Below are 25,187 nucleotides of genomic sequence, written 5' to 3' on the forward strand. Positions count from 1 at the left end.
TGAAGCAGTGCACTGACTTGAAACTGAAAACAAAAAAAATTACATGTATGTACGTTTTTTTAGATATTGACAAAAATAAAATTATAAGGCCAGGCCACAATGTGGAATAAAATATTGGCATAGTATATAAAAATAAGTCCATATGTACAGTATTTTATTCTTAAGAAACAATGCAGATGAAGGCAAGCAAACATAGGGTAAAAAACAAGTAAATTGCAAATAAAGTCATCTCACTAAAGAAGCAAACTTGATGATTAGTGAGCTCAGAAAAGGTATAATTCTTGCAAGTAAATAGAGGATGATAAGCATGTAAATTTCCATATACTCTTTCTGGGAATAGAAATTTAGAGCCATTTTGGAATGCCTTTCCAAATCTCTTGCAATGTCTCGGACATACTCCAATTCTCTTTTCCGGCAGAAGTATATATAGATAGATAGATATGTATATCTATATCTACTCAAAGAATCTTTAAAAAATGCATATTATGCCTTCATTAATTTTTATATGTAGAAGTTTTAAACCTTTAGGGAAATTTTAAAGTCACAATGCAGGGCTTACCAGCTCGATGTTTCATCACTCTTTGTGTGTTCCAATGACAGCTCTTGAGGTATGAATAATGGCCTCCCTCTTCCCATGCATACACCTGCAGAGTCATCCATGGATGTGGTATGGGCATGGAGAGAATCCTTGAAAGTATACTGGGGTGAGTGGCCCCGAGCCAAAGTCAAAGCAATGCGAAGTGGAAGGAGAAGGATCCCATGTACCACCCTTAATTTGCCAATGATCCTCTCGTGGTGCTCAAATCGTTGCAGCAGGAGGCCATCGACGGTGAAGAGGAGCAGGTGTGGCCCCCTCTGAGAGACAATCCTGTTTCCATCACTGACTCCCATCCCGATAGGTCCCTCCATATGAACTGGCAACAGGAAACTTGCAACTAATGAGCTGTTTTCATGCAGAATACACGCACACACGTGCAAGCACACTTTGGATTATTTAGTCAGAACAATATCCTTACACTGAATGAAAAAACATATTTCCTGCTTCCTTGGGACTTCAGCTCAGTAAGGAATAGGAAAGGTAGGCCAGTGCCTGACAAATACGTGTCACTGACCATGGTGATAGGTGCTCTGACACAGGAACACAGCGCTGTAATTTTTTTTTTTAATGAATTTATTTTTTAAAAAAAGCTAGGCATAGACGTTGAGTAGCCAGAGGGAGGACTCTGCTGGGTTCCGTAGACTGGCCCCTCGCCATCTACTCTGGCCGTCGTCTGATGAGGCCCCTCTTCTACCGCACACTCTGCGTGTGTGAGAAATCAAAGCTGCATTTCCCTGGCCCCTTTTGGAACTAGCATTGTGGACGTGGGCAGCTTTCTGCACTCACGTGTGACGTGGGGGGCAAAGTGAGATGGAAGTCTGCTTCTGGGTGCCCTTCCTGTGAGTCCCAGAGCCGCGGTTTCCATGGGAGTCCTAGCAGAGTGTCTGTGTGCGGTGAGAGGCAGGGTGCTACCCTGGGGGTGTGCTGGGCCACCTTGCACCTCCTGCCAAGGGCTGAATTTTTAGCTCAGGCTTTGAGGGAAGGGGCATGGGAATCCAGGCCCTAAAGCAGGATGGGAATCCAAACCTGTCTGCTCGAGAGAGAGAGCTGGGTGGAGAGTAGAGCTCAGGATCATGGGCATTACAGTCAAACGGGCAGGAGCCAGCCTCCAGCTCAAGAAATCCCCCGCCCCCTTTACACAGACAGGCCTATTTCTCCACATTTATAGGTAAAAATGATAGCACACGTGATGGGGAGGAGAAACCAGCATTTCTCACGTGGCACAGCCTACCTTGGATGACCATCTTGCCCCCAGTTCTCTCAGTTGTTAGAGCAAAGTTAGCAGATCCTATCTTTTTGAAATATCAATGTTACCCTTTCCGTCTTCCTTGGGACCCAGCAGGCTCTGCAGCATGATGAAATGGGAGAGAGACAGGAGATTTTGCCTTCTGACATCTCAGTAAGCACTCTGTGAAAAATACCTATGGAGAGATGATCGGGCCTGAAAAATACCTATGGAGAGATGAAGGGGGAAGTTACAGCATCTCAGTACAGGAGTGATTCAACAACAGCCTCCTTCAAAAGTCTCATCTTGTAGCGAAGCTTTATTCTGAATCTCAGGAAGCATTGAGTGGTCACTGCTTGTCACTTGGTAACTGTTTTCCTATCCTGCCTGTCATGGACACACATAGAGCAGAGTCTCTGAAGCTTCTCTTCTGGCCAGTTTGGACCCCTGATCAAGTTGTGGTTGGCTAAATAGAAGGGAAAATCTATGAGAACTAGTCAAGGCCTGCTTTGCCTGTGCTGCCCCCTCTCGTAGCTCGCTATTCTCATGTGCCCAGTCCACATGTGCCACGCTCAAGACAGCCTGCTGAAAGGCCAAAGACGTTCTCAGAGTGACGTTCAGAGGCTGATGCATGTTTATTTACTTCTGGACTGCTTTGTACTTTGCAGCCAAGGTAGTTAAAAAGTAAAGTAAGGAAAGCAAAAGTGAATAAGGTTACTGAAGATTCTTAGTTCTTGATCTCTTTCACCCTTCTCCATCCCTTTGGCTGATCAAGGCTTAATGAGCACATTTTTATTAATAAATGTTTGTCTTTGCAACTGGATATTATTGCTTCAAAGAACATTGTTTCTTGACTATAGGAATGGATTCAACATGTGATATGGCCTTTGAGAGGAGGGAGCAGTATATCTGGTCCTCACGAAGTTCTGCAGCAGCTTTTCTAATACTGCCTAACCTCACCTTCCTAATGCTTGACGCTCTCCTCTGAAGTTAGTAGAGCAGTACCTACCTTTGGCAAGATATGGTCATGTGTCCCAGATGCAAAGGTCCATTTCTTGTCAGAAGAGCAGTGTAGCAGATCAACGCTACATTTAAATGCATTTAGTTTAGAAACTTTCCTTAACTCAGGCACTGTCCACGTGTAGATGTCACCTTCACAACTGCCTACCTGAAACCAAAGCACCATTATCATGTCAATAGAAAGAGACATGAAACCCTGAAGTACATAGGAGGCCATACTGTCAGCTGTAAGATATGCCCCCATTTCTTTAATCACATAGGGGAGATTAAAACCTCTGACCAGCCTGCCTCACAAAGTTGTTGGGATAATCTCAAGAAATAAAACTTTCTAAGTGCCAAAGCACTCTTCTCAAGGATAATTACTCACTGGTACATCAACACTACTCTTTTTTTTCTCCCCAAAACCATATCGCCTTATCCACACATAGTCCTTGTCCAAGTTCATGTACCATACAATAATATACACTTGAAAGAAGAGATATAGGTATGAAATAATTCAGAAAAAAAATTTTTAGAAGAATCACTGAGGAAATGTACTTGAAACAGATCAAAGGCCAAGTTGGTACGCAGGTTTGCATGGCCAACGTTCATTGGTATATTGTGACTCCCAAGGTATGTGATAGGAACAACTCTCCTCTTTTTTGGATTTCCTTCCCATTTAGGCTACCACAGAACATTGAGTAGAGTTCCCTATACTATTCTGTAGGTTCTCATTAGTTATCTATTTTATACATAGTAGTGTGTATATGTCAATTCAAATTTCCCAGTTCATCCCACCCCCCCTTCCCTGCTTGGTATCCATAAGTTTGTTCTCTACATCTTTGCCTCTATTTCTGCTTTGCAAATAAGTTCATTTGTATCATTTTCCTAGATACCACATATAAGCAGTATTAGACATTTTTTTTCTGACTTATTTCACTCTGTATGACAGTCTCTAGGTCTATCCACGTCTATGCAAATGGCACAATTTCATTCCTTTTTATGGCTGAGTAATATTCCATTGTATATATGTACCACATCTTCTTTATCCATTCCTCTGTCAATGGACATTTAGGTTGGTTCTATGTCATGGCTATTGTAAATAGTGCTGCAATGAACATTGGGGTGCATATATCCCTTTGGACCATATTTTTCTCTGGATATATGTCCGGGAGTGGGATTACAGGATCTTACGGCAGCTCAATTTTTAGTTTTTTAAGGAATCTCCATACCGTTCTCCACCAGTTTACTTTCCCACTGACATTGTAGGAGAATTCCCTTCTCTCTGCACCCTCTCCAGCATTTGTTGTCTGGGTTTTTTGATGATAGCCATTCCCACTGGTGTGAGGTGATATCTCATTGTAGTTTTGATTTGCACTTCTCTAATAATCAATGATGTTGAGCATCTTTCATGCACCTATTGGCCATCTGTATGTATTCTTTGGAGAAATGTCTATTTAGGCCTTCTGCCCATTTTTGGATTGGGTTATTTTTTTGTTGTTGAGTTGAATGAGTGGGCTGTATAGTTTGGAAATTTATCCATTGTCAGTCTCATCATTCGCAAATATTTTCTCCCATTCTGTGGGTTGTCTTTTCATTTTGTTTATGTTTTCCTTTGCTGTGCAAAAGCTTGTAAGTTTGATTAGGTCGCATTTGTTTATTTTTGTTTTTATTTCTCTTGGCTTGTGAGATTGACCTAAGAAAACATTGGTACAATTTATGTCAGAGAATGTTTTGCCTATGATCTCTTCTATGAGTTCTATGGTGTCACATCTTAAGTCTTTAAGCCATTTTGAGTTTATTTTTGTGTATGTGAGAGGATGTATTCTAACTTCACTGACTTACATGTGGCTGTCCAACTTTTCCAACAACACTTGCTGAAGAGACTGTCTTTTTCCCATTGTGTATTCTTGCCTCCTTTGTTGAAGATTAATTGACCATAAGTGTGTGGTTTACTTCTGGGCTCTCTATTCTGTTCCATTGATCCACATATCTGTTTTTGTGCTAATATCATGCTGTTTTGATTACTGTAGCTCTGTAATATTGTCTGAAGTCTGAAAGGGTTATGTCTCCTGCTTTGTTCTTTTTCTTCAGGATTGCTTTGGCAATTCTGGACCTTTTATGGTTCCATATGAATTTTAGGATTATTTGTTCTAGTTTTGTGGAAAATGTCATGGGTACTTTGATAGGGATCACATTAAATCTGTAGGTTGCTTTGGGTAGTATGTGCCAGTGTTTATTTGGAAGTCTCTTCCAAATCAGATCCATTTCTTGCTTCTGGGAAAAAAAGGAGACAGTTCTTCTCAACATCTCAATTATTTGAGAGGTAGTGAACATGGAAAAGGAACTATGCAATATACTCCAAAGCAGGAACTCACTACATGATCAGCACAAAGAACCATCAGACTGCCTGGGCTCAAATCAGTTCTGCCTCTTACTAACAATGTGATAGTCCCCAGCTTACCCCTGCAGCTTCTTACAGAGCTGTTGTGTTACATTTCACAACACACAAGACACACTTAGAATTCTGTCTGGTACACTATAAGAGTTCAAAGGCATCAACTATCATGATTATTGTTATTCTAGCAACAACCTGGTACATTGCAATCAAGACAGAAGTTTCCCTTCTAGACTTTTCTTTAGCCTTTTAAAAATTGTGAAGTATATCATAGAAGAGAAAAGAACAAAGTTTAATAAATTATTACAAGGTGATCAATGTAACTACTTCTAAGCCCTCTTGTTCTTGCTTTATTTACTAACTTCCCCAACCTTCCCCAATGCAGTCACTGTTTTGATTCCTAATGCTAATAACAGTTTGCCTGTGTAGTGTTATCTATTGTTGTATAATAAATCATTCCAAAATTGTGTGGCTTAAAACAACAACAAGCTTTTTTATCTCAGTTTCTGGCAGTTAGAAATTCAGGTGCAGCTTGGCTAGGTAGTTCTTCTGGCTCTGAATCTCATGTGAGGCTGAAGCCAAGTTCTACTTTCAAGATGGTTCACTCATAAGGCTGGCAAATTGGTATTAGCTACTGCAGGAGTCCTCAGCACTTCACCACACAATCCTATTTGTAGGGCTTCTCAAGTGTCCTAACATTCTGGCTGGCTTTCTAAGAGCCAATGACTTGAGAAGGAGTGTTTTATGATTTAGCTTCAGAAGTTATGCACCATCATTTCTACAATATCATATTCATTACAAAAGTCAGCACTACTCAGTGCTGGAGTGGACTACATAATATCATGAATACTATGGGACAAAGAATATTAAGGGCCACCTTAAAGCCTGACTGACACAGAACACCCTGTATCCCCTAATGATTTACCTCTCTCCCACATTCAAAATACACTATCTCCCAATGCCCCCAAGTATCTCATACCATTACAACATCATTAAAAATCTAGGATCATGTTTAATTAGATCTAGATGAGGCTCTTTACATTGAGTTCATCTTGATGTGAGAAATCTTAGAACTAAGTATACAAATTTTTTCTTCTCTACATCCTCAATACAAAGGTAGGGCAGGCATAGGATAACATTATACATACTCTCATTCAAAAGGGGGAAAATGGAAAAATTAGGTGGTTTGGGGTGGTTGGAAACACCAAGGAATCACTGCTACACAGAAAATTTGAAATCCAATAGAGAACATGCTGGCATTATATAGATTAGGAGTCAAAGCCTGGAAAAGATTCTTCATGACTCTCGGCTCTGTCTTCTGAGTCATCTTTCCTTTTCAATATATGGTATCCCAATTTTGCAGCTGAGTAGTTTTTGAAGTCTGCTTATTGCCTGTAAAATTGGGATTCAAAGATCTCTTTTCCTTTTCTGATGTCTGAACCCCTTTAAATCCAAGCTGGCAGTATTTCTGACAACTTAATTCCCTTAAAAACTTTGTGGGTCTCCAAAGTTTTTGTATGTCATTAGACAAGAGCCACATCCACAAGTTTTTGAGATAAATCCTGTGATACCTAGAGCTCATCAACAAATTTGGTGAACTTTCCAGTTACAAAATCAATACACAGACATCTGTTGCATTTCTGTACACTAACAACCAAAGATCAGAAAGAGAAATGAGAGAAACAATCCCATTTACATCACATCAAAAAGAATAAAAACCTAGGAACAAATCCACCTAAGGAGACAAAAGACCTGTACTCTGAAAACTATAAGATGCTGATGAAAGAAATCAAAGACAACACAAACAGATGGAAAGATATACCATGTTCTTGGATTGGAAGAATCAATATTGTCAAAATGACTATACAACCCAAGGCCATCTACAGATTCAATGCAATCTCTATCAAATTACCAATGGCATTTTTCACAGAACTAGAACAAAAAAATCTTAAAATTTGTAGGGAGACAAAGAAGATCCCAAATAGCCAAAGCAATCTTGAGAAAGAAAAACTGACCTCGAGGAATCATGCTCCCTGACTTCAGACTATACTACAAAGCTATCATCATCAAGACAGTATGGTACTTGCACAAAAACAGAAATATAGATCAATGGAACAGGACAGAAGTTCCAGAAATAAATGCATGCACCTATGGTCAATTAATCTGACAAAGGGGGCAAGATTATACAATGGGGAAAAGACAGTCTCTTTAATAAATGGTGCTGGGAAAACTGGACACCTATATGTAAAAAAATGAAATTAGAACACATAATACCATACACAAAAATAAACTCAAAATGGATTAAAGACCTAAAGGTAAGGCCAGATACTCTAAAACTCTTAGAGGAAAACATAGGTGGAACACTCTCTGACATAAGTCATAGTAAAATATCTTTTTGGATCCATCTCCCAGAATAATGGAAATAAAAACAAAAATAAACAAATGGGACCTAATTAAATTCTAAAGCTTTTGCAGAGCAAAGGAAACCATAAACAAAATGAAAATAAACCCAAAGAATGGGGAAAAAATTTGCAAATGATGTGACTGACAAGGGATTAGTCTCCAAAATTTACAAACAGCTCATATGGCTTAATATCATAAAAACAAACAACCCAATCCAAAAATGGGCAGAAGAACTAAATAGACATTTTTCCAAAAAGACATACAGATGGCCAAGAGACACATGAAAAGATGTTCAACACCACTAATTATTAGAGAAATGCAAATCAAAACTACAGTGAGATATAACCTCACACCAGTCAGAATGGCTATCACCAAAAAATCTACCAATAAATGCTGGAGAGGATGTGCAGAGAAGGGAACCCTCCTACACTGTTGGTGGGAAAGTAAATTGATCCAGCAATCCTGCTCCTGGGCATATATCTGGAGAAAACCATAATTTGAAAAGATACATGTACCCAATGTTCGTTGCAGCACTGTTTACAATAGCCAAGACATGGAAGCAACCTAAATGTCCACCAAAAGATGAATGGATAAAGATGTGGTACTTATATACAATGGAATATTACTCAGCCACTAGAAAGAATGAAATAATGCCATTTGCAGCAACATGGACAGACCTAGAGATTGTCATACTGAGTGAAGTCAGTCAGACAGAGAAAGACAAATCTCGTATGATGTCACTCATACACGGAATATAAAAAAAAGGGATACAGGGACTTCCCTGGTGGTCCAGTGATAAAGAATCCATCCTGCAATGCAGGGGATGAAGGTTTGATCCCTGGTCATGGAACTAAGATCCCACATGCTGCAGGTAACTAAGCCCATGCGCCACAACTACTGAGCCCATGTACCCTGGAGCCCATATGCCACAACTAGAGAAGAGAAAACCTGCACACAACTAGAGAGAAACCCGTGTGCCACAACAAAAGATCTCACATGCTGCAACTAAGACCTGACGCAGCCAAAAATAAAAATAAATTTTAAAAAAATTTTTTAAATGATAAAACTAACATTTACAAAGGAGAAACAGACTCACAGACTTAGAGAACAAATTTATGGTTACTGGCATTAAGAGTGTAAGGGAGGGATAGGGATTATTGGGATTTACATCTCCACACTGCTATATTTAAAATGGATAACCAACCTACTGTATAGCACAGGGAATTCTGCTCAATATTATTTAACAACTTACATGGGAAAAGAATTTGAAAAATAGATACATGTATTTGTAAAAAAAGAAAAGAAAAAAAAACTCCTGGGATAGATGGTACAATCTGTTTTGTGGTGTTTTTAATCAAGGGCCTACATAAAAGTGATTCAAAACACATCCACAGCGGATATGAAGACTTAAGAAATAACACATTTGGGTTTTCCTGGTGTCACAATGGTTGGGAGTCTGCTTGCCAATGCAGGGGACACGGGTTCGAGCCCTGGTCCAGGAGGCTCTCACTTGCCATGCAGCAAGAAAGCCTGTGCTCCCCATGTACTAAGCTTGCGCTCTAGAGCCCTTGAGCCACAACTTCTGAGCCCAAGTGCCACAACTACTGAAGCCCCCACACCTACAGCCCGTGCTCTGCAACAAGAGAAGCCACTGCAATGAGAAGCCTGCACACAGCAGTGAAGAATGGCCCCTGTTCTCCACAACTAGAGAAAGCTCGTGGGCGCACAGCATCGAAGACCCAACACAGCCAAAAATAAAAAAAGACAGAAAAAAAAATAACACTTTCCCTATTGAGTCTTTGTTTAGCTTGGCAACCCTGTCATGTACTTTATGATAAACTCCTGAATGGAATAAACTTGCAAGTGAAAATTTATAAAAAAAATTTTTTGATACCTTGGGCTTCTACTGGGGGTGCCAAGAACAATGCCTTAAACTTCTTAAAAGTATTACTGCTTGATTGAACAGTTCTGAGGCACCTCCTTAGATCTTTCCATGGTCTCACAAAGAATTCTGCAGCCACCTCCTTTGGCTTCAACGTTATAGTATGGTTTACTGACATTACCCTGGATTGATCTTGTTTTGAGTCCATTTCTTAGATTTTAGCATCATTTGGTTCCAAAAATTATTTCCTATTTTAGGTTTTTGTTATGGAAGCAGCCCAATTCCAGGTATTAAAAACTCTATTTGTTATCTATTGCTGCACAAGAAATTACATAGCAGCTTAAAGCAACAAACACAGCTTAACTCACACAGCTTCTATTGGTCAAAACTTTAAAGAGTGGACTACCTGAGTGGCTGATTTAGGGTGTCTCATCAGGTTGCAGCAAGATGTTGGCTGGAGATACAATAATCTGAAGTTTGCCTGGGGCTGGAGGATAGGCTTCCAAGATGGCTCACTCATATGACTGCAAGTTGGTGTTGACTGTCGGCAGGAGACATAAGGTCTTTGTTATGTGGACCTGTCCATTGGGCTTCTTGAATGTCCTCAGAGATGTGGTGACTAATTTCCTCTAGGAAAGTTATCCAACAGAGTACACTTCTAGTTTTTTTCCCCCGGCTTTATTTAGATGTAATTGACATACAACATTGTATAAGTTGGAGTACTCTACTAGACTTTTATTTCATCATTTCTCTGCCACCTCTTATTTTCATAAAAGAATATTTATCATAGTTCATAAGACCCTGTGTTAGAAGGTCATTATCTAATTTTTATGCAGAGGAGAGAGCAATCCAAAGAGGGAAAGCCAAGAAAATACAACAGTTTGTGAACTACTTTGGAGTTTTTCAACTCCATATTCAGTATTTCTTGCACTACATTTGCTTGTCCTGCTATTAGACCTTTGTGCACCTTGGAAGTGATCTGAGTTAGAGACCACTTTCTGGAAAAGCCAACACAATAAATGCCAATAGTTGACAGAGAGGCAGTAGAATAGGTAAAGAAGATGCTCAATGACTAAAGATTGTTTATTTTACAAAGTCATTTCACGTTACCAATAGAAAATAAGTCTTGAATAAGCTTATATATAGAAATACACATTAAAAAGTGAATTCTGTGTCTATAGTCTAAATGAAAAGGTCACAGATTACCAATTAGAACACCTGATTTGAAACCTTGTTTCTGCTACCAATTCTGAGTATCATTTTCCCCTGAGCACTCATTTCCTGTGCTTAATAGGATGGACACATATAAGCAATAACTGTGCTTTTCATCCACCAGACTCACCTCCTGAACATCCCAGGCATAACGCATGCACGTTGAAGACACCATACAAATGACAGACTTCTCCACCCCTTGTGTGGCCACATCCTGAAAGATAGGCCATAAATCCTAAAATTCCTAGAAAAAAAAAACACAGACAATACTTGACCACCAGATATTTGAGGGGTGATCCAATCAAATGAAGAGAATTCTGGTAAGATAATTTTAAGTTTTCCTGCACTGTCTTAGGAGGGTTTGGTTAACACTTATGGAGAAGCGGATAGAAACTGGGCTTCAGGGTCATGCAAACATGAGTTCCTGTTGTAGATTGGCCTCTTGGGAGATATTGGCCAACTTGCTGTTTTTTTTTTTTCTTTAATATCAGTGCCCACAGATATAAAATGGGGATAAAAATCACTCCATCAGAGAACTGTTCTGAGTTTTAAAAGAGGTATCAGGAATAAAGCAAGCTGTAGAACCTCTGTTATTTGTTCCTTTTTTGTTCTGAATTTTTATTCTAGGAGGTCTGAGAGGCTTTGAAAAAAGGGGGTAACAGGTCCTGACTTTATGTTGTGAAAAGATCACCAGTTCCTCCATGCAGCTTGGATCACAGAGGACAAGGGAGGAAGCAGGGGGACCACTGACAGCCATCAGAGCAACCCATCCCATTAAATTTTTTTTTTTTTGCATGCACGGGCTTAGTTGCTCCGCGGCATGTGGGATCTTCCTGGAGCAGGGATCGAACCTGTGTCCTCTGCATTGGCAGGCGAATTCTTAACCACTGTGCCACCTAGGAAGCCCCCCATTAAGTTTTAATTCCCTTTGTCTTCACTGAATGAGCACACAGGAAAAATAAACAGTGGATTTCTCACAGCAACACATTTATCATGTTCCTCTAGGGTACCCTCCGCCCACACCGAGGTTCCCAGTTGCTTCTTTGTAGACACAGTTCCCTGGCTGTGCCAATGCCAGCCTTCTACTTTGTTTGAGGAAGTGCTGCTTCCATGCCTGTGCGCCCAGGCACTGATGGGAGAAGACGCAAAAGCTCCATTTCCTCAGACACAGGTCTCTGGAAACAGGGTCACAACTGGGCATTTCACCTCCTCGGCACCACCTGTACCCGTGAACACTTTACCCTCTAACCTTCACACGTGTCTCTCATAACAGTCACACACAGGCCTAGGCCATAACCAGACCTCCTCGCCCTGGAGACACCTGCCATCCCACCTCCCCCCACCCGCTTCCCTTGCTTCCCTCCACAGCTGATGAATCTTGGCAACCTTGTTCCAGTACGAATGATACTGACCAGGGTGCTTGGCCTTCTCCAATCAATAGGAATTGACTAGAGCCCAGACAAGCAATTCTGGCAAGACTTTATGGGGGCCTCTGCTGCAGCAGGGGGGAGGGAGAACAAACGACAGGCTCCCTTGCTTTCTCACTTGCTGGGGGGGGAGGGTGAGCTTGTTCCTTATATGTGGTGAGGGTAGGGGTGTGTCCAGGGGTTGGGCTGGAGGGGTAGCTTAGGTGGTGTGCCCACCTCTTAGCTGGAGTACAAGGGGCATGCGCAGTACCCTGCTTTTGCTCCCAGCACCCTGTTTTTGCACCCAGCTCTTTGGAAGTGGCGGGGGGGGGGGGGGGGGGGGTGGTGGTTTGGTCTTTTTGTATCTTTCATCCAGAATTTACCCCAACTGCACAGGCATGTGGTTATTTTTAGTTCCTTATCATTTCTTTGTATTTTGTCGTTCAAAGAGAGGTTTCTCCAGGTGCAAGCACTGCAGCACTGCAGCACAGAGTCTTCAGCCTATCTCACTAAGGGAGAGAAAGGAAGAGATAAGCAAGCAATTGGTACCTGAATGTTGGCTTCTCCTCTGCTATCATTTTATCTGGGAGCAAGGCCCATGCAGTTAAGCAGCCACCATCTCAGCTCTCAAAGCCCTCCCAGTCTGGGGAACAGGGACAGGGTATCAGATGCTACTGCTGCTAATACAGGCCCTTGGGATTCCTGTGAGAGTTCAGAGGGAGAAATGTGGATTTCCTGGGTCTAGAAATGGGAGCCTCCAGGACCATTTAGTCAAAACAACTCCCATGTTTCAGCTTGTCATTTTCATTTAACAACATTGAGGCCCTCAAAGCGAAGGATGCTAAACCCTAAGCACTCAATACATCACTCTGCTACCCTGCAAATTGGTGTTCAAACTGGTCAAGAGAAACAAATGAGTCCCAGGCACACAGGCATATCAGACCTGAATGAGCAGGTCTGAATAAGGTAAATTTAAGGAATGAAGAAAGGCTGTTTGGGTGTGATGCTCGGGTAGCCAAGATTCAAGGCTGAGAGAGAGGTGAAAGGGGTCTTGCATAAGGACTGACAAGGTGGAAGCATGTCAGGCAGGGTTGGTCAATTCAGACAGGGCAGCAAGCATTTACCTTGTTCACTTGGGAGGCCTGTAGCAAGCTGAAAGCATCCAGGGAGAAGCTTCTCAACAACGACACAGCAGGCAACAGGCCCGCCATCTTACACAGCCCAAGCCCACATTCAGCCTCCTCTCCTCTCTACAGGTTGCTCTCAATTTAAAGCCTTGGCCCAAGTCTGTAGCCCATATGGCTCTGATAGAAACAGGCTGCAGGTGTGCAGACTTGCAGCCTGCACTCCATTTCAGCCTCTCTCCTGCGGCCAGATCCACACAGCTGAGGACATCCCTTCCTACGCTGGCTGTTAATGTATATTGTTTAAATGTGTTCAACCATGCCTTTTTTGCACTGTGAGCTGAAAGTGCAGGACCTGAGGCAGCTCTAGGTGGTGATGAACTTGTCTGGACTCTCTAGGAAATTTCAACACACTCACATTCATCTAATTCAGTCTCTGTGTGACACTCTTTAAATTCCAAATCACCAGGGTAGGGAATCGGCTTGCCACCTCTATGTATCTACTTTGGGACATTGACTCTAGCCAGCAGGGCCTATCTCCCAGCACCAATGCAGCCCCTGGGTTTCCATCTTTGTACATTAACTTTCCAGCAGAAGGAGAAAGTACAGCCCAAACAGACTGATCCACAGGGGCCTATGTGAAGGGCACAGGCCTCCTCTGAGTGAAGAGGAAAATCAGAAACTTGCACTCAGCTAAAAATAACTTCATGCTTGTTCTGCTTTTGTAAGATATGCTTGCTGCACCGAGAAAGAAACAAGATGACCTAGCAATCAAATGCAACCATAAGATGTTTTGATAAATATGGAATGTTCTGCACCTGCTCTTGCAAGTTTCTGTTTGGAAACTCCTGTGCTCTGTAACTACTGGCAGCCCATCGCAACCAAGTAACCAATCTACCAATGCTACCGGTAACCATGTGCACTGACCCCTATAAAAGTAAAGCTCACCCTGAGCTTGGGGCCCCAGAACTTTAGAGCTGTAGCTCCTCTGGGACTGCTGGCTTAATAAACCTGAGTTCTCCAACCCTCCACGTGTGGTGCTTGGTTTCTCAATGGACCGATTTCTGCAACATGAGAAGGCTCTCACAGTGGGTGCCTTTCCCTGACCTGACACTTTCTTTCACGAACTTGACAACTGATCCCAGTTTTTTCTTATAGGAGTCCCTCTGTGATGACCCTTTCCTTAAACTGCCATCTCCAGCCTTGACCCACAGTAGTGGTTCCCAGAAGTACAAATTTTTTTCGACAACTTTACCAGATTGAGCATTTCAGGGACAATTGTGTCTCTTCCTCAGAATTTGGGATGGAAAACTTTCCACATTGACAGGCCCATAAAGTACAACCTGACAACTATGGGAAGACCATGTTTTTCATTCCACTGAGTTAGGTTCATAGGAAATTTGTTTGAAGAGAATGTTGTTTAAACAGAAACTGTCATAAAGGAAAAAAATTCTGGTTTAAAGAGAGAGAAAATAAACTTTAAAAAGGGGGTGGTGGGGGGAATAATCTGGTAGCCCAGTGGTTAAGACTCTGCACTTTCAATGCAAGGGGTGCAAGTTTGATCCCTGGTCGGGCTAACATCCTGCATACCGCAAGGCATGGTCAAATACATAAATAAACTTCAAAGAGAGATAGAGAGCCTTATGGTAACTTTTATTAATAACTTTAGTCCTTCCTATGTCTTTTGGTTTCCCTGAGCTATACTATTTTACTAATTATAAAATTAAAATCTCTGTTGTTTTGTTTACCTAATTCAAGTGAATGAACAGGATCTTGACTAATTGCTACCTTTAATATGAACAAAAATTTCATGTTAGAATTTGTTAGACATATACATCCTGAACTTTTCTTCAAATACATTCATATATGGACAAATAACAGATGGGACTGAAACTTGGTGATAAGCTTCCTTCCAGCTCGAATGGTTCAGGACATTGAATGTTAGAACTGATTTTCAGGTTTCTGCATGTTCTTATCCTCTGTAATATGGGAATGGTGATTTCAAACTGACTGTGTCTTAGGATCTCTCTGTCATGTTTCCTCCCCCCGCCCTCGCTCTGACTAGCATTTCTGCAATTACTTAAGGTTCTTTACTCTACCAGCCTCCAGCCTATGGGTTCCTATGTTTATACAACAAATGTGAATTAAATTAACATTGAGAATAAGTAAGGCATTCTCATTTTGTTCATTCTGTTGCCATAATAACAGCTACTCTGTACACCGAGGCCTAATAGAAATATGGAGACAGAGATTTTGGAGGAAGAGAGAGAGGGTTTTATTTTTCTTTGCCAGGCAAAGGGAAGACACAGCAGGCTAGCACCTCAAGAACTGTGACCCACCCCCATCCTTGGGAGTCAGGGAAGATTTTATACTTGGGGCTCCCAGTCTGGGGTATGTGATAAGGACCAAGTTGGTGGAGGTCTTGCATTCTTGTTCCTTTGCATTATTCTTTTTTTTCCTTTGCAATATTTCAAAACAGTCATAGCTGGCATCAGGCCACTCGGTGACTGGGGTCTGGCAGTTTGTTGATTGTCCGTTTGTCTATGGTTTGTTAGCTGGGGACCTCCTTTCTGAAATGCAAAACAAACTATAGGAATGATTTTGTTACAAAGGTCATATGGAATGCAGCTTCCAAGTTGTAAATAAGGTTAGCAAGTGAGATTCAGGATGTAACTCACACAGAATTAAGTATCAGGGCATTAGCTTGGTGATGTAAAAATCTAGTAACTACAGATTAGTGACAGCTAAAGTAAAACAAGGGATAATTAACTCTTTCAGGCCATGTTATCTTTCTCCTCTAGCCTGTTGGACATTCTCTTTGTTTTCCTTGCTCTCAAGAGGAAAAAGAAAAATCGCTTCTATTTATTTGCATTGCAACATGATGAAGAAGAGGAGGAGGGAGCTGGGTGAAGAATCTTTGTCTTCTAAACCCAACATCTGACCTTCCTCAATCCTTGACTGCATTTTATTCTGTGTATGGGCTGTATTTTCTTGGTTCTTTGTATATGTCAATTTTTTGTTGAAAACTGGACAATTTAAATAGTATAATATGGCAACCCTGGAAATCAGATTCTCTCCTCTAAAGTTTGTTACTGTTGCTCTTTGTTAATTTAATGACTTCTGGAATAATTCTGTGAAGCCTGCATTTTTTGGGGGGTCATGTATGGCCACTAATTAGGTCCTATTCAGTTGTCTTAATGGTCTCCTAATGATTGGACAGAAATTTTCTTAAATGGCTGGAACCGATAAATCTTCCAGTCTTTGCCAACAAAAACTTTATGTGTGTTGAGGAATGCCTTCAACACTTAGCCAGGCAGTTTACAACTACACCTCAGCCTTCACTTCCTGCTTGCACAGAGCCTCAAGATTAGCCAGAGGGGCTTCCCTGGTGGCACAGTTGTTTAGAATCTGCCTGCCAGTGCAAGGCACATGAGTTCGATCCCTGGGCCAGGAAGATCCCACATGCCATGGAGCAGCTAAGCCCGTGCACCGCAGTGACTGAGCCTGTGCTCTAGAGCCCAAGAGCCACAACTACTGAGCCCGCATGCTGCAACTATTGAAGCCCACGTGCCTAGAGCTCATGCCCAACAAGAGAAGCCACCACAATAAGTCCACACGCTGCAATGAAGAGTAGACCCCGCTCACTGCAACTAAAGAAAGTCCATGTGTAGCAATGAAAACACAATGCAGCCAAAAATAAAAATAAATAAATAATAAAATAAATCTTAAAAAAAAAAGATTAGCCAGCAATGAGAGCTTTAGGCCTTCTCAGGTGTTTCCTGAGCATGCACATAGCCCTATACATGTGCATGGCCTTCTAGAGTCCCAGGAATATATAGGTGCTTTTCAAAACTGCCTACAGACATCTCACTCCCTGTTACCAAATCTGCTCTGCTTGCCACATGACAGGCCAATAAATCAGGAGACAAGGTGTTGAAGCAAGGAATAACAACTTTATTCAGAAAGCCAGCAAACCAAGAAGATGGCTGACTAGGGTCCCCAAAAAACCATCTTATTGGGGTCTGGATGCCAGTTTCTTTTATAGAATGGAGAGGGGGAGGAGGTGAGGAAGTTAAGTGAAAAGGTCATTTATCTTGCAAAACATCTCCTCTCAGGACCTGCATTGGGGAGGGGATGTGTTCATTTCTTCTTTTCTGCAGCCATTCATAGGTGGGCAGGGTCAAATTGTCTCCCTGTGAGCAGAACAAAGCCACTTTAACATTCAGGCAGAGGGGCAAGGTTCCCTGAAGCAGGCTGTTATGTATGATTATAATAACAAAAGCAATGAAAAACAAAAGTTAAAGTCAAAGAAACAGATCCAAATTGGCTCAAAATTGGCTCTTCCCTGTTACATCCTCACCTTTGACTTCTAAGCTTTTGGTTAGCCTGTTGTTTCCCTACTGTTACTCACCATACAGCAGCCATGATACTCAACAATTGCCTCTGACTGTTTTCAACCACTGCCCCCAGGGAAAAGGCTCTTCACACTGGGAGAGCTCTGAGTCAGGTCAAAAAAGGCAGCACTGTGAGTGGGTCCTCCAGAGAACCACCAGACAGGTCATATAATCACAATTCTTTGATAATGGTACTCTGAAGGAGCTCCAATACCATTCTGTCCCTTCCAGGTGCTTCCAGGCTTCTGTTTTTCATTGTGATTATGGGCTGTTATTTTTCAAAACTATCACAGATCTGGGGAGGTGGTACATGGGAATAGGGTAAGTTAAAACCCTACAAAGCTCACTACTCTTGAGGCAGGTTAATAACAAAAGCAGGGAAGGAAGAGGCAAACAGAAGAGAACGCAAGCCTCAGGGAATAAGTAACTTATGGCCTCTTTTACAAAGATCCTGCCATGAACAGCCCAGACATCTGAGTCAAGGAGATAAGGGAAAACCTAACTTCTGCACTCTGGCCTCTGTACCTTGCCCCTGCCTAGATAAACATAGCTATAGGCTCCCAAAAAAGCACGGGAACTGGTTTATAAAAGGGGAAACTTTTCTTTGTTTCGGGGTCAGTCTTTGTATGTGAGTCCACTGGGCCTGTACCGGTACAATAAACATTGCTTCCTGTATTGCCAGCCTCGGTGTCCTGCCTACCTCTACCGATTCCTTCAACACTCTTACTGAGATTCAGCCATTTTTCATAAATAAATGCTCCTTGGATTGTTGCAAGCCTTTTTTTTTTTTAACCTCATAAGGTTATGAAAAGATTGATTCTATTTTTGCCAGTGGTTTTTTTTTGCCTTTATGGAGAAGAGAATTTTCAGAGGTTCTTACTTCTCTGTTTCCACTGATGTCCCTGCAAAGAGTTCACTTTTGAATGAAGATACTGAAAACAAAGGTGGAGAAACTTGACAAAAGTCTCAGCTATGAATGGGCTCAAGGGTGTATATTTTTAAATTGAGGTGAAATTTGCATGACAGAAAATTAACTATTTAAAAGTGAACGGATCAGTGGCATTTAGTACATTTACAAGGTCATGAAACCACCACATCTATCTAGCTCCAAAACAGTCTTACTACCTCAAAATAAAACCTCATACCCATTGAGCAGTTTCTTCCCATTCCCTCCTCCCCACAGTCCCTGGAAACCAATAGTCTGCTTTCTGTTTCTACGGATTTACTAATCTGAATATTTCATATAAATGGAATCATACAGGGACTTCCCTTGTGGTCCAGTGGGTAAGACACCATACTCCCAATGCAGGGAGCCCGGGTTCAATCCCTGGTCAGGGAACTCAATTCCACATGCATGCTACAACTAAGAAGGCTGCATGCCTCAACTAAGATCCCATGTGCCACAACTAAAGATACTGCATGCCGCAACTAAGACCTGGCACAGCCAAAATAAATAAAACAAAAAAACAGCTTTAAAAAAATAAATAAAATCATACAATATGTAACTTTTAGTCTGGCTTTTTGTACTTAGTAAAATATTTTTGATGTTCGTCCATGTTGTAGCATGTATCTGCACTTCATTTCCTTTTTTATTGCTGAATAATATTTCATTGTATGTGCATACCACAGTTTGTTTTCCACTTACCCATTGATGGGCATTTGGATTGTTTCCACCTTTTAGCTATTATGAACAGTGCTGCTATGAACATTTGTGTAAAAGTATTTGAGTACCTGTTTCAATGCTTTTGTGTATATACATAGGAGTGGAATTTGCTGTCATATGATAATTATATGTGTAAATTTTTGAGGACCCACCAAACTGTTTTCCACAGAGAGTGTACCATTTTACATTTTCACTAGCAACATATGAAGGTTCTAATTTCTCCACAACTTCAACCAACATTTTTTCATATCCATTCTTGTGGGTATGAAATCATATTTATAGTTTTGATTGCTCTTCCCTAATGACTAACAATGTTGAGCATCTTTTCATATACTTATTGGCCATCTGTATACCTTCTTTGGAGAAATGTCTATTCAAGTCTTTTGCTCATTTTTTAAATTATATGGTTTTTTTTTTTAATTATTTTGGGGTTTTAAGCATTCTTTATGTATTCTGGATACTAGATACTATGATTTGCAAATACATTCTCCCATTCTGTAGGTTGTCTTTTACTTTCCTGATAATGTCCTTTGATGCACAAAGTTTTTAATTTTGATAAAGTCCAATATCTAATTTTTTTTCTATTGTTGCTTCTGCTTTTAGTGTCATACCTAAGAGTCCATTGTAAAATTCAAGGGGATAAAGATTTACCCCTATGTTTTCTTCTAAGGGTTTCATAGTTTTAGCTCTTAAATTTAGGTTGTAGATCCACTTTTTAAAATTAATTTTTGTATATGGTGTGAGATAGGAGTCCAACTTCATTCTTTTGCATACAATTATCTAGTTGTCCCAGCACCACCAGTTCTTTTACCATTGAATAGTCTTGGCACTGTTGTTAAAAATCAGTTGGTCATAGATGTTTGGGTTTATTTCTCAATTCTCAAGTCTATTCCATTGTTCTATGTCTAACCTAATGCCAGTACCATTACACTGATTACTCTAACTTTGTAGTAAGTTTTGAGATCAGGAATTTTGAGTCCTCCAAATTTTTCCCCCTCAAGATGGTTTTGGCTACTCAGGGCTGTTTACAGTTCCATATGAATTTGAAGATGGTCTTTTCCATTTCTGGAAAAAAATCCCATTGGGATTTTGATAAGGATTACATTGAATCTGTCAATTGCTTTGGGTAGTATGGACATTTTAACAATATTAAGTTCTCTAATCCAGGAGCATGAGAGACCTTTCCCTTTATTTAGGTCTTCTTTAATTTCTTTCAGCAATGTTTTGTAGCTTCCAGTGTAAAAGCCTTTCATTTCTTGGGTTAAATTTATTTTGAGGTACTTTATTTTTTGAATGCTATTTTAAATGCAATTATTTTGTTAATTTTATTTTCAGATTGTTCTTTGCTGGTGTATAGAAACACAGCTGGTTTTCATGTGTTCTTCCTTGTATTCTGAAATATTGTTGAATTTATATATTATCTTTAATAATTTTTATAGGAATTCTTTGAGGTTTTCTGTACATAGAACCATGTCGTCTTTAACTAGAAATAGTTTTACTTCTTCCTTTGCATTTTGGATGGGTTTTTTTTTTTCTTCAGCTTAATTGAGGTATAATTGAAAATAAAATAAAATTTTGGATTTTTCTTTTTCTTTCCTAATGCTCTAATTAGAACTTTTACTATTGAGTATGATTTTAGCTGCAGGTTTTTCATACATCTTCTTTATTATGTTGAGGAGTTTCCCTTCAATTCCTAGTTTTCTGAGTATTTTTATTATGAAAGGGTGTTGGATTTTGTCAAATGCTGTGGGTTTTTTTTTTCTTCAGATTTTCATTTTTTTAAATTAAATATAAATTTTTTTATTGAGTCTTTAAATTCTATAGTGCTTTACAGTTTTTGTTTCACACACATGATTTCATATAATCCCATAATCATCCTTTTTTTCCCCTTATCCCTACATTGTCCCTCCCCTTTTTTCCTATCTCCACTGGCAACCACTAATTTGTTCTCTATATCTGTGGGTGTGCTTTTTTGCTTCATTCACTAGTGTGTTGTATTTTTTAGATTCCACATATAAGTGATATCATATAGTATTTGTCTTTCTCTATCTGACTTCACTTAGCATAATGCCCTCTAAGTCCATCCATGTTGCTGCAAATGGTAAAATTTCATTCTTTTTTATGGCTGGGTAGTATTCCATTGTGTGTGTGTGTGTGTGTGTGTGTGTGTGTGTGTGTTTGTGTACATTTTTCATTCATCTGTTGATGGACATTTAGGTTGCTTCCATACCTTGGCAATTGTAAATAATGCTGCAGTGTTTTTGTTTTTTTGCTATATACACAGGAGTGGAATTGCTGGGTCATATGGTAGTTCTATTTTCTGTTTTTTTGAGAACCAGCCCCCCCCCCCCCGCCGCCATACTGTTTCCCACAGTGGCTGTACCAATTTACATTCTCACCAACAGTGTACGAGTATTCCCTTTTCTCCACATCCTTGCCAACATCTGTTATTCAGGTTCTCTTTGATGACAGCCATTCTGACTGGTGTGAGGTGATATCTCATTGTGGTTTTGAACTGCATTTCCCTGATGATTAATGATGCTGAAATGCTGTGGGGTTTGTTTGTTGGTTTTGTTTTTTCTTTTCTTTTTTTAACATGAATTGTGATGAGCATGTGTTTTTTTCCCTTCATCCCATTAATATGATGTCAGTACATTGGCTGATATTTTTAGGTTGAACCACCCTGCATTCTTGGGATAAATCTATCTTGGTCATAATGTATAGTCCTTTTAATATGCTGTTGGATTCAGTTTGCTAGTATTTAGTTGAGAATTTCTGTATCTAGTCTGTACTTTTTTTGTGATGTCTGTCTTTGCTATCATGGTAATTCTAGCTTCACGGAATGAATCAGAAAGTGTTTCTTCTTCTACTATTTGAAAGAGTTTGAAAAGATTGGTATTAACTCTTTAAATGTTTGATAGAATTCACTAATGAAGACATTTGGTCCTGACCTTTTCTTTGTTAGGAGGTTTTTTTTTTATTATTATTATTACTGATTCAATCTCTTTACTTGATATAGGTCTGTTGAGATTTTCTATTTCTTCTTGAGTCAGTTTAGGTAATTTGTGTATTTCTAGGAATTAGTTCATTTCATCTAGGTCATTTAATTTGTTGATGTACAACTGTTCATAGTATTCCTTTGTAACCATTTTTATTTATGTAAGGTCAGTAGTATTGTCTTTAACTTTCATCAAATGGATAATTTAACTTTACTGCACATTCATTTCCTAATACTCTGTTATTTGTACTTAAATATTCAAGATTACTTTGAATTTTCTATATTTGATTTCAGGCTGAATATGTTTTATACATTCAGTCTCTGTGACAAATAAATGTATGGTAGATATTTTTAAATACTTATTAAATAAGAATGCACTATTAACCAAATGTTTCCTTCTCAAACCTAGCTAAAGATTATCAAGTAAAATTTAGTCATAATTTGTGATATACCATAGAGCAAAATAATCATTTCAAAATATTGATGCAATTTCTTATAGATACGAAGGGCTTAACATAACTAAACTGCATGATGGACCATGTGTAAGTAAAATCACTTTTATTTTTCATTTTTGGGAGTAAACCAGATAGAGTTAAGAGCTCACTGTTGTAGAAGACATTAAATATTTGTTATGAAAAATTTTAAACATACATAAAATTAGAGACAATAATATAATGAACCTCACAGTCTATCATATAGTGCAAAGTGTTTGCCACATTTCTTTCCTGTATTCCTTTATTTCTCTTTTTTCTTTGCTGAAGTATTAACACAAGTCAGACATCATGTCATTTCACTCTTATATACTTCAGAGTGCAACTCTGAGAGGTGTGACATTTCCTTACGCAACCACAATGTTATTATTACACCTAATTAGTTCCTTGTCATCTTCTTTTGAACATATTTCCTGTGCAAAATTTCCCAGCCATCTCAAAAAAACAAAACAAAAACAAAAACAAACCATTTTCTGAGGGAAGAAATGTATTTTGGCCTGATAATTCAGCAGCAAAGAACATCTATTCCATCCTTTCTCTTCCCTGCCATGCCCAATTTTGGGGATATTGACAAAAGACGCTAACTGGAACATAAAAGGTTATCCTGAGAGTGAATAGCCCAGGCTTTGCGTAGCCTTGGTCTAGATATTGTGTCTTTGACTTTGGGGTCATAGAGCACAAGCAAGAACTCAGCTAATGCCACAGAGATTATTATAGCTTTATGAGGCATGGCAATGGGACTAGAACAAATGATCTTAGAAGAGAAAATGAAGAGTGTGGAAGGGAAAGCCGATTAAAAAGATATAATTTTGTAATAATTTTATGACAGTATCTTCTGACACAATCTCAATGACAAGTTCACAAGACTTGTCTGATTTACAGACCAGCATATGTAGTACTCACTAGGGAAGGTCTATAACCTGAATGTTCTCTAGTTCCACTAAAGAGAAATCCTAAAGATTTTGGGGCACATTCATGATTTGGGGTAACTATAAAGAGACCTCACACAATCTCTGCCTCTGTCAGATTATTTTTGACCTAGGTTAATTCACAAACAATCCTGCTGAATCCTCTCCTCTTATATCTTGACCAAATATCCAGGCACTCTGGCCCAGCCAAGTTGATACATTAAATTAACCATCACAGAGCCTGTCTCTAAACCACTGAAGTCCATGAGATCCGTCTAGGGGAACAGATTCGTGATCTTTGGAAGAAAAGAATTTTTCCTCCGGATCAGTAACAACTAGTTGCTCAGGTTTAAGCAAAAAGTAACAGTTTATTAGAGAGCAGTTAGAGAAAGAGTACAATAGCTTCTGGCACAGACACCAGAAGGGGGTGGAGAGACCCCAGAAGGGGTCTTACATGTGTGTCTTACATACCCTAAAAAGAGGAGTTAATTATCTCACAAGATTCAGAATTTCTTCTTACAAGTTTCACAAACATTTAGATAAACACCACAGAGATTTAAAGTGAGAGCTTTAAAGTTCAGTGAATGCCTCCCTGCACCTGCTAACCATCACTCTGGTTCAGTTTGTGTAATTAGGAGAAGAGGTCATAAATTTCAAGATACATGAGATGTATACAACCGGGCCCATAAATTCTCCTAATTGGGTGTCTCTTCTTGCCTAAGCTTATCCTATTCCCATCATATTCCTATCACCACTAGTTGGAAGACAGTTGCGTTCCAATGTAAAGCACCTGTCCCAGGGGCCACTATATGAGCAAGAAGTGAGCTTTTTATTTTATTCAAGACTTTCCATTTTTGTCCATTTGCTAGATGGCACTTTAGTCTACTTAAGAAAAAAATGAAGATACTATAATCATCAGTCTAGGGGTGGCATGAATTGCCAACTATTAACACTATTAAAGGGGGTTCTGAAATTCTACTGGATGCATGATCAACCTATAAAAGCAATAACGTCTTTACATCAGTAACACCTAATTGGAAAATAAAATTAAAAAATAATACACTCAAAATAGAAAGAAAAACAATGACATATCTGGAAATTAACCTATTTTAGAATAAGAATACTCAAGACTTCCAAAGAGAAAATATACAAATAAATGGAGAGACAGCAGCATGCTCCTAGATTATAACTTAAGTACTATGACTACGCTAGTTTCTAGACTCTTCTAAAAATTCATTCGTTCCCAATCAATATTCCAGTTGGACTGAAGATCTTTGATAAATGAATTACACCATGGATAAGTTAGAAGACAGCTGTGCAGAACTAGAGGAGATATTTGCCACACTTAAAAACAACAAACTAGGACTCCCCTGGTGGTGCAGTGGTTAAGAATCCACCTGCCAATGCAGGGGACACAAGTTCGATCCTTGGTCCGGAAAGATCTCACATGCCTCGGAGCAACTAAGCCCGTGGGCCACAACTACTG

General features: G+C 39.7%; 1 protein-coding gene across 1 annotated transcript; it reads right to left on the bottom strand.

Moving 5' to 3' along the window:
- Window positions 1–524: 524 nt before the first annotated feature.
- FBXW12 (F-box and WD repeat domain containing 12) lies at window positions 525–13,334 on the bottom strand. Its single transcript, XM_057704595.1, is given in 6 exon segments — window positions 525–653; window positions 655–687; window positions 766–943; window positions 2,332–2,408; window positions 2,833–2,991; window positions 13,248–13,334. Coding segments are annotated over 6 exon segments (663 nt in total).
- Between the last annotated feature and the right edge of the window lie 11,853 nt (window positions 13,335–25,187).

This window comes from Hippopotamus amphibius, chromosome 13 (genome assembly GCF_030028045.1).
Source record: "Hippopotamus amphibius kiboko isolate mHipAmp2 chromosome 13, mHipAmp2.hap2, whole genome shotgun sequence".
In the NCBI taxonomy this organism is placed as follows: Eukaryota; Metazoa; Chordata; class Mammalia; order Artiodactyla; family Hippopotamidae; genus Hippopotamus; species Hippopotamus amphibius.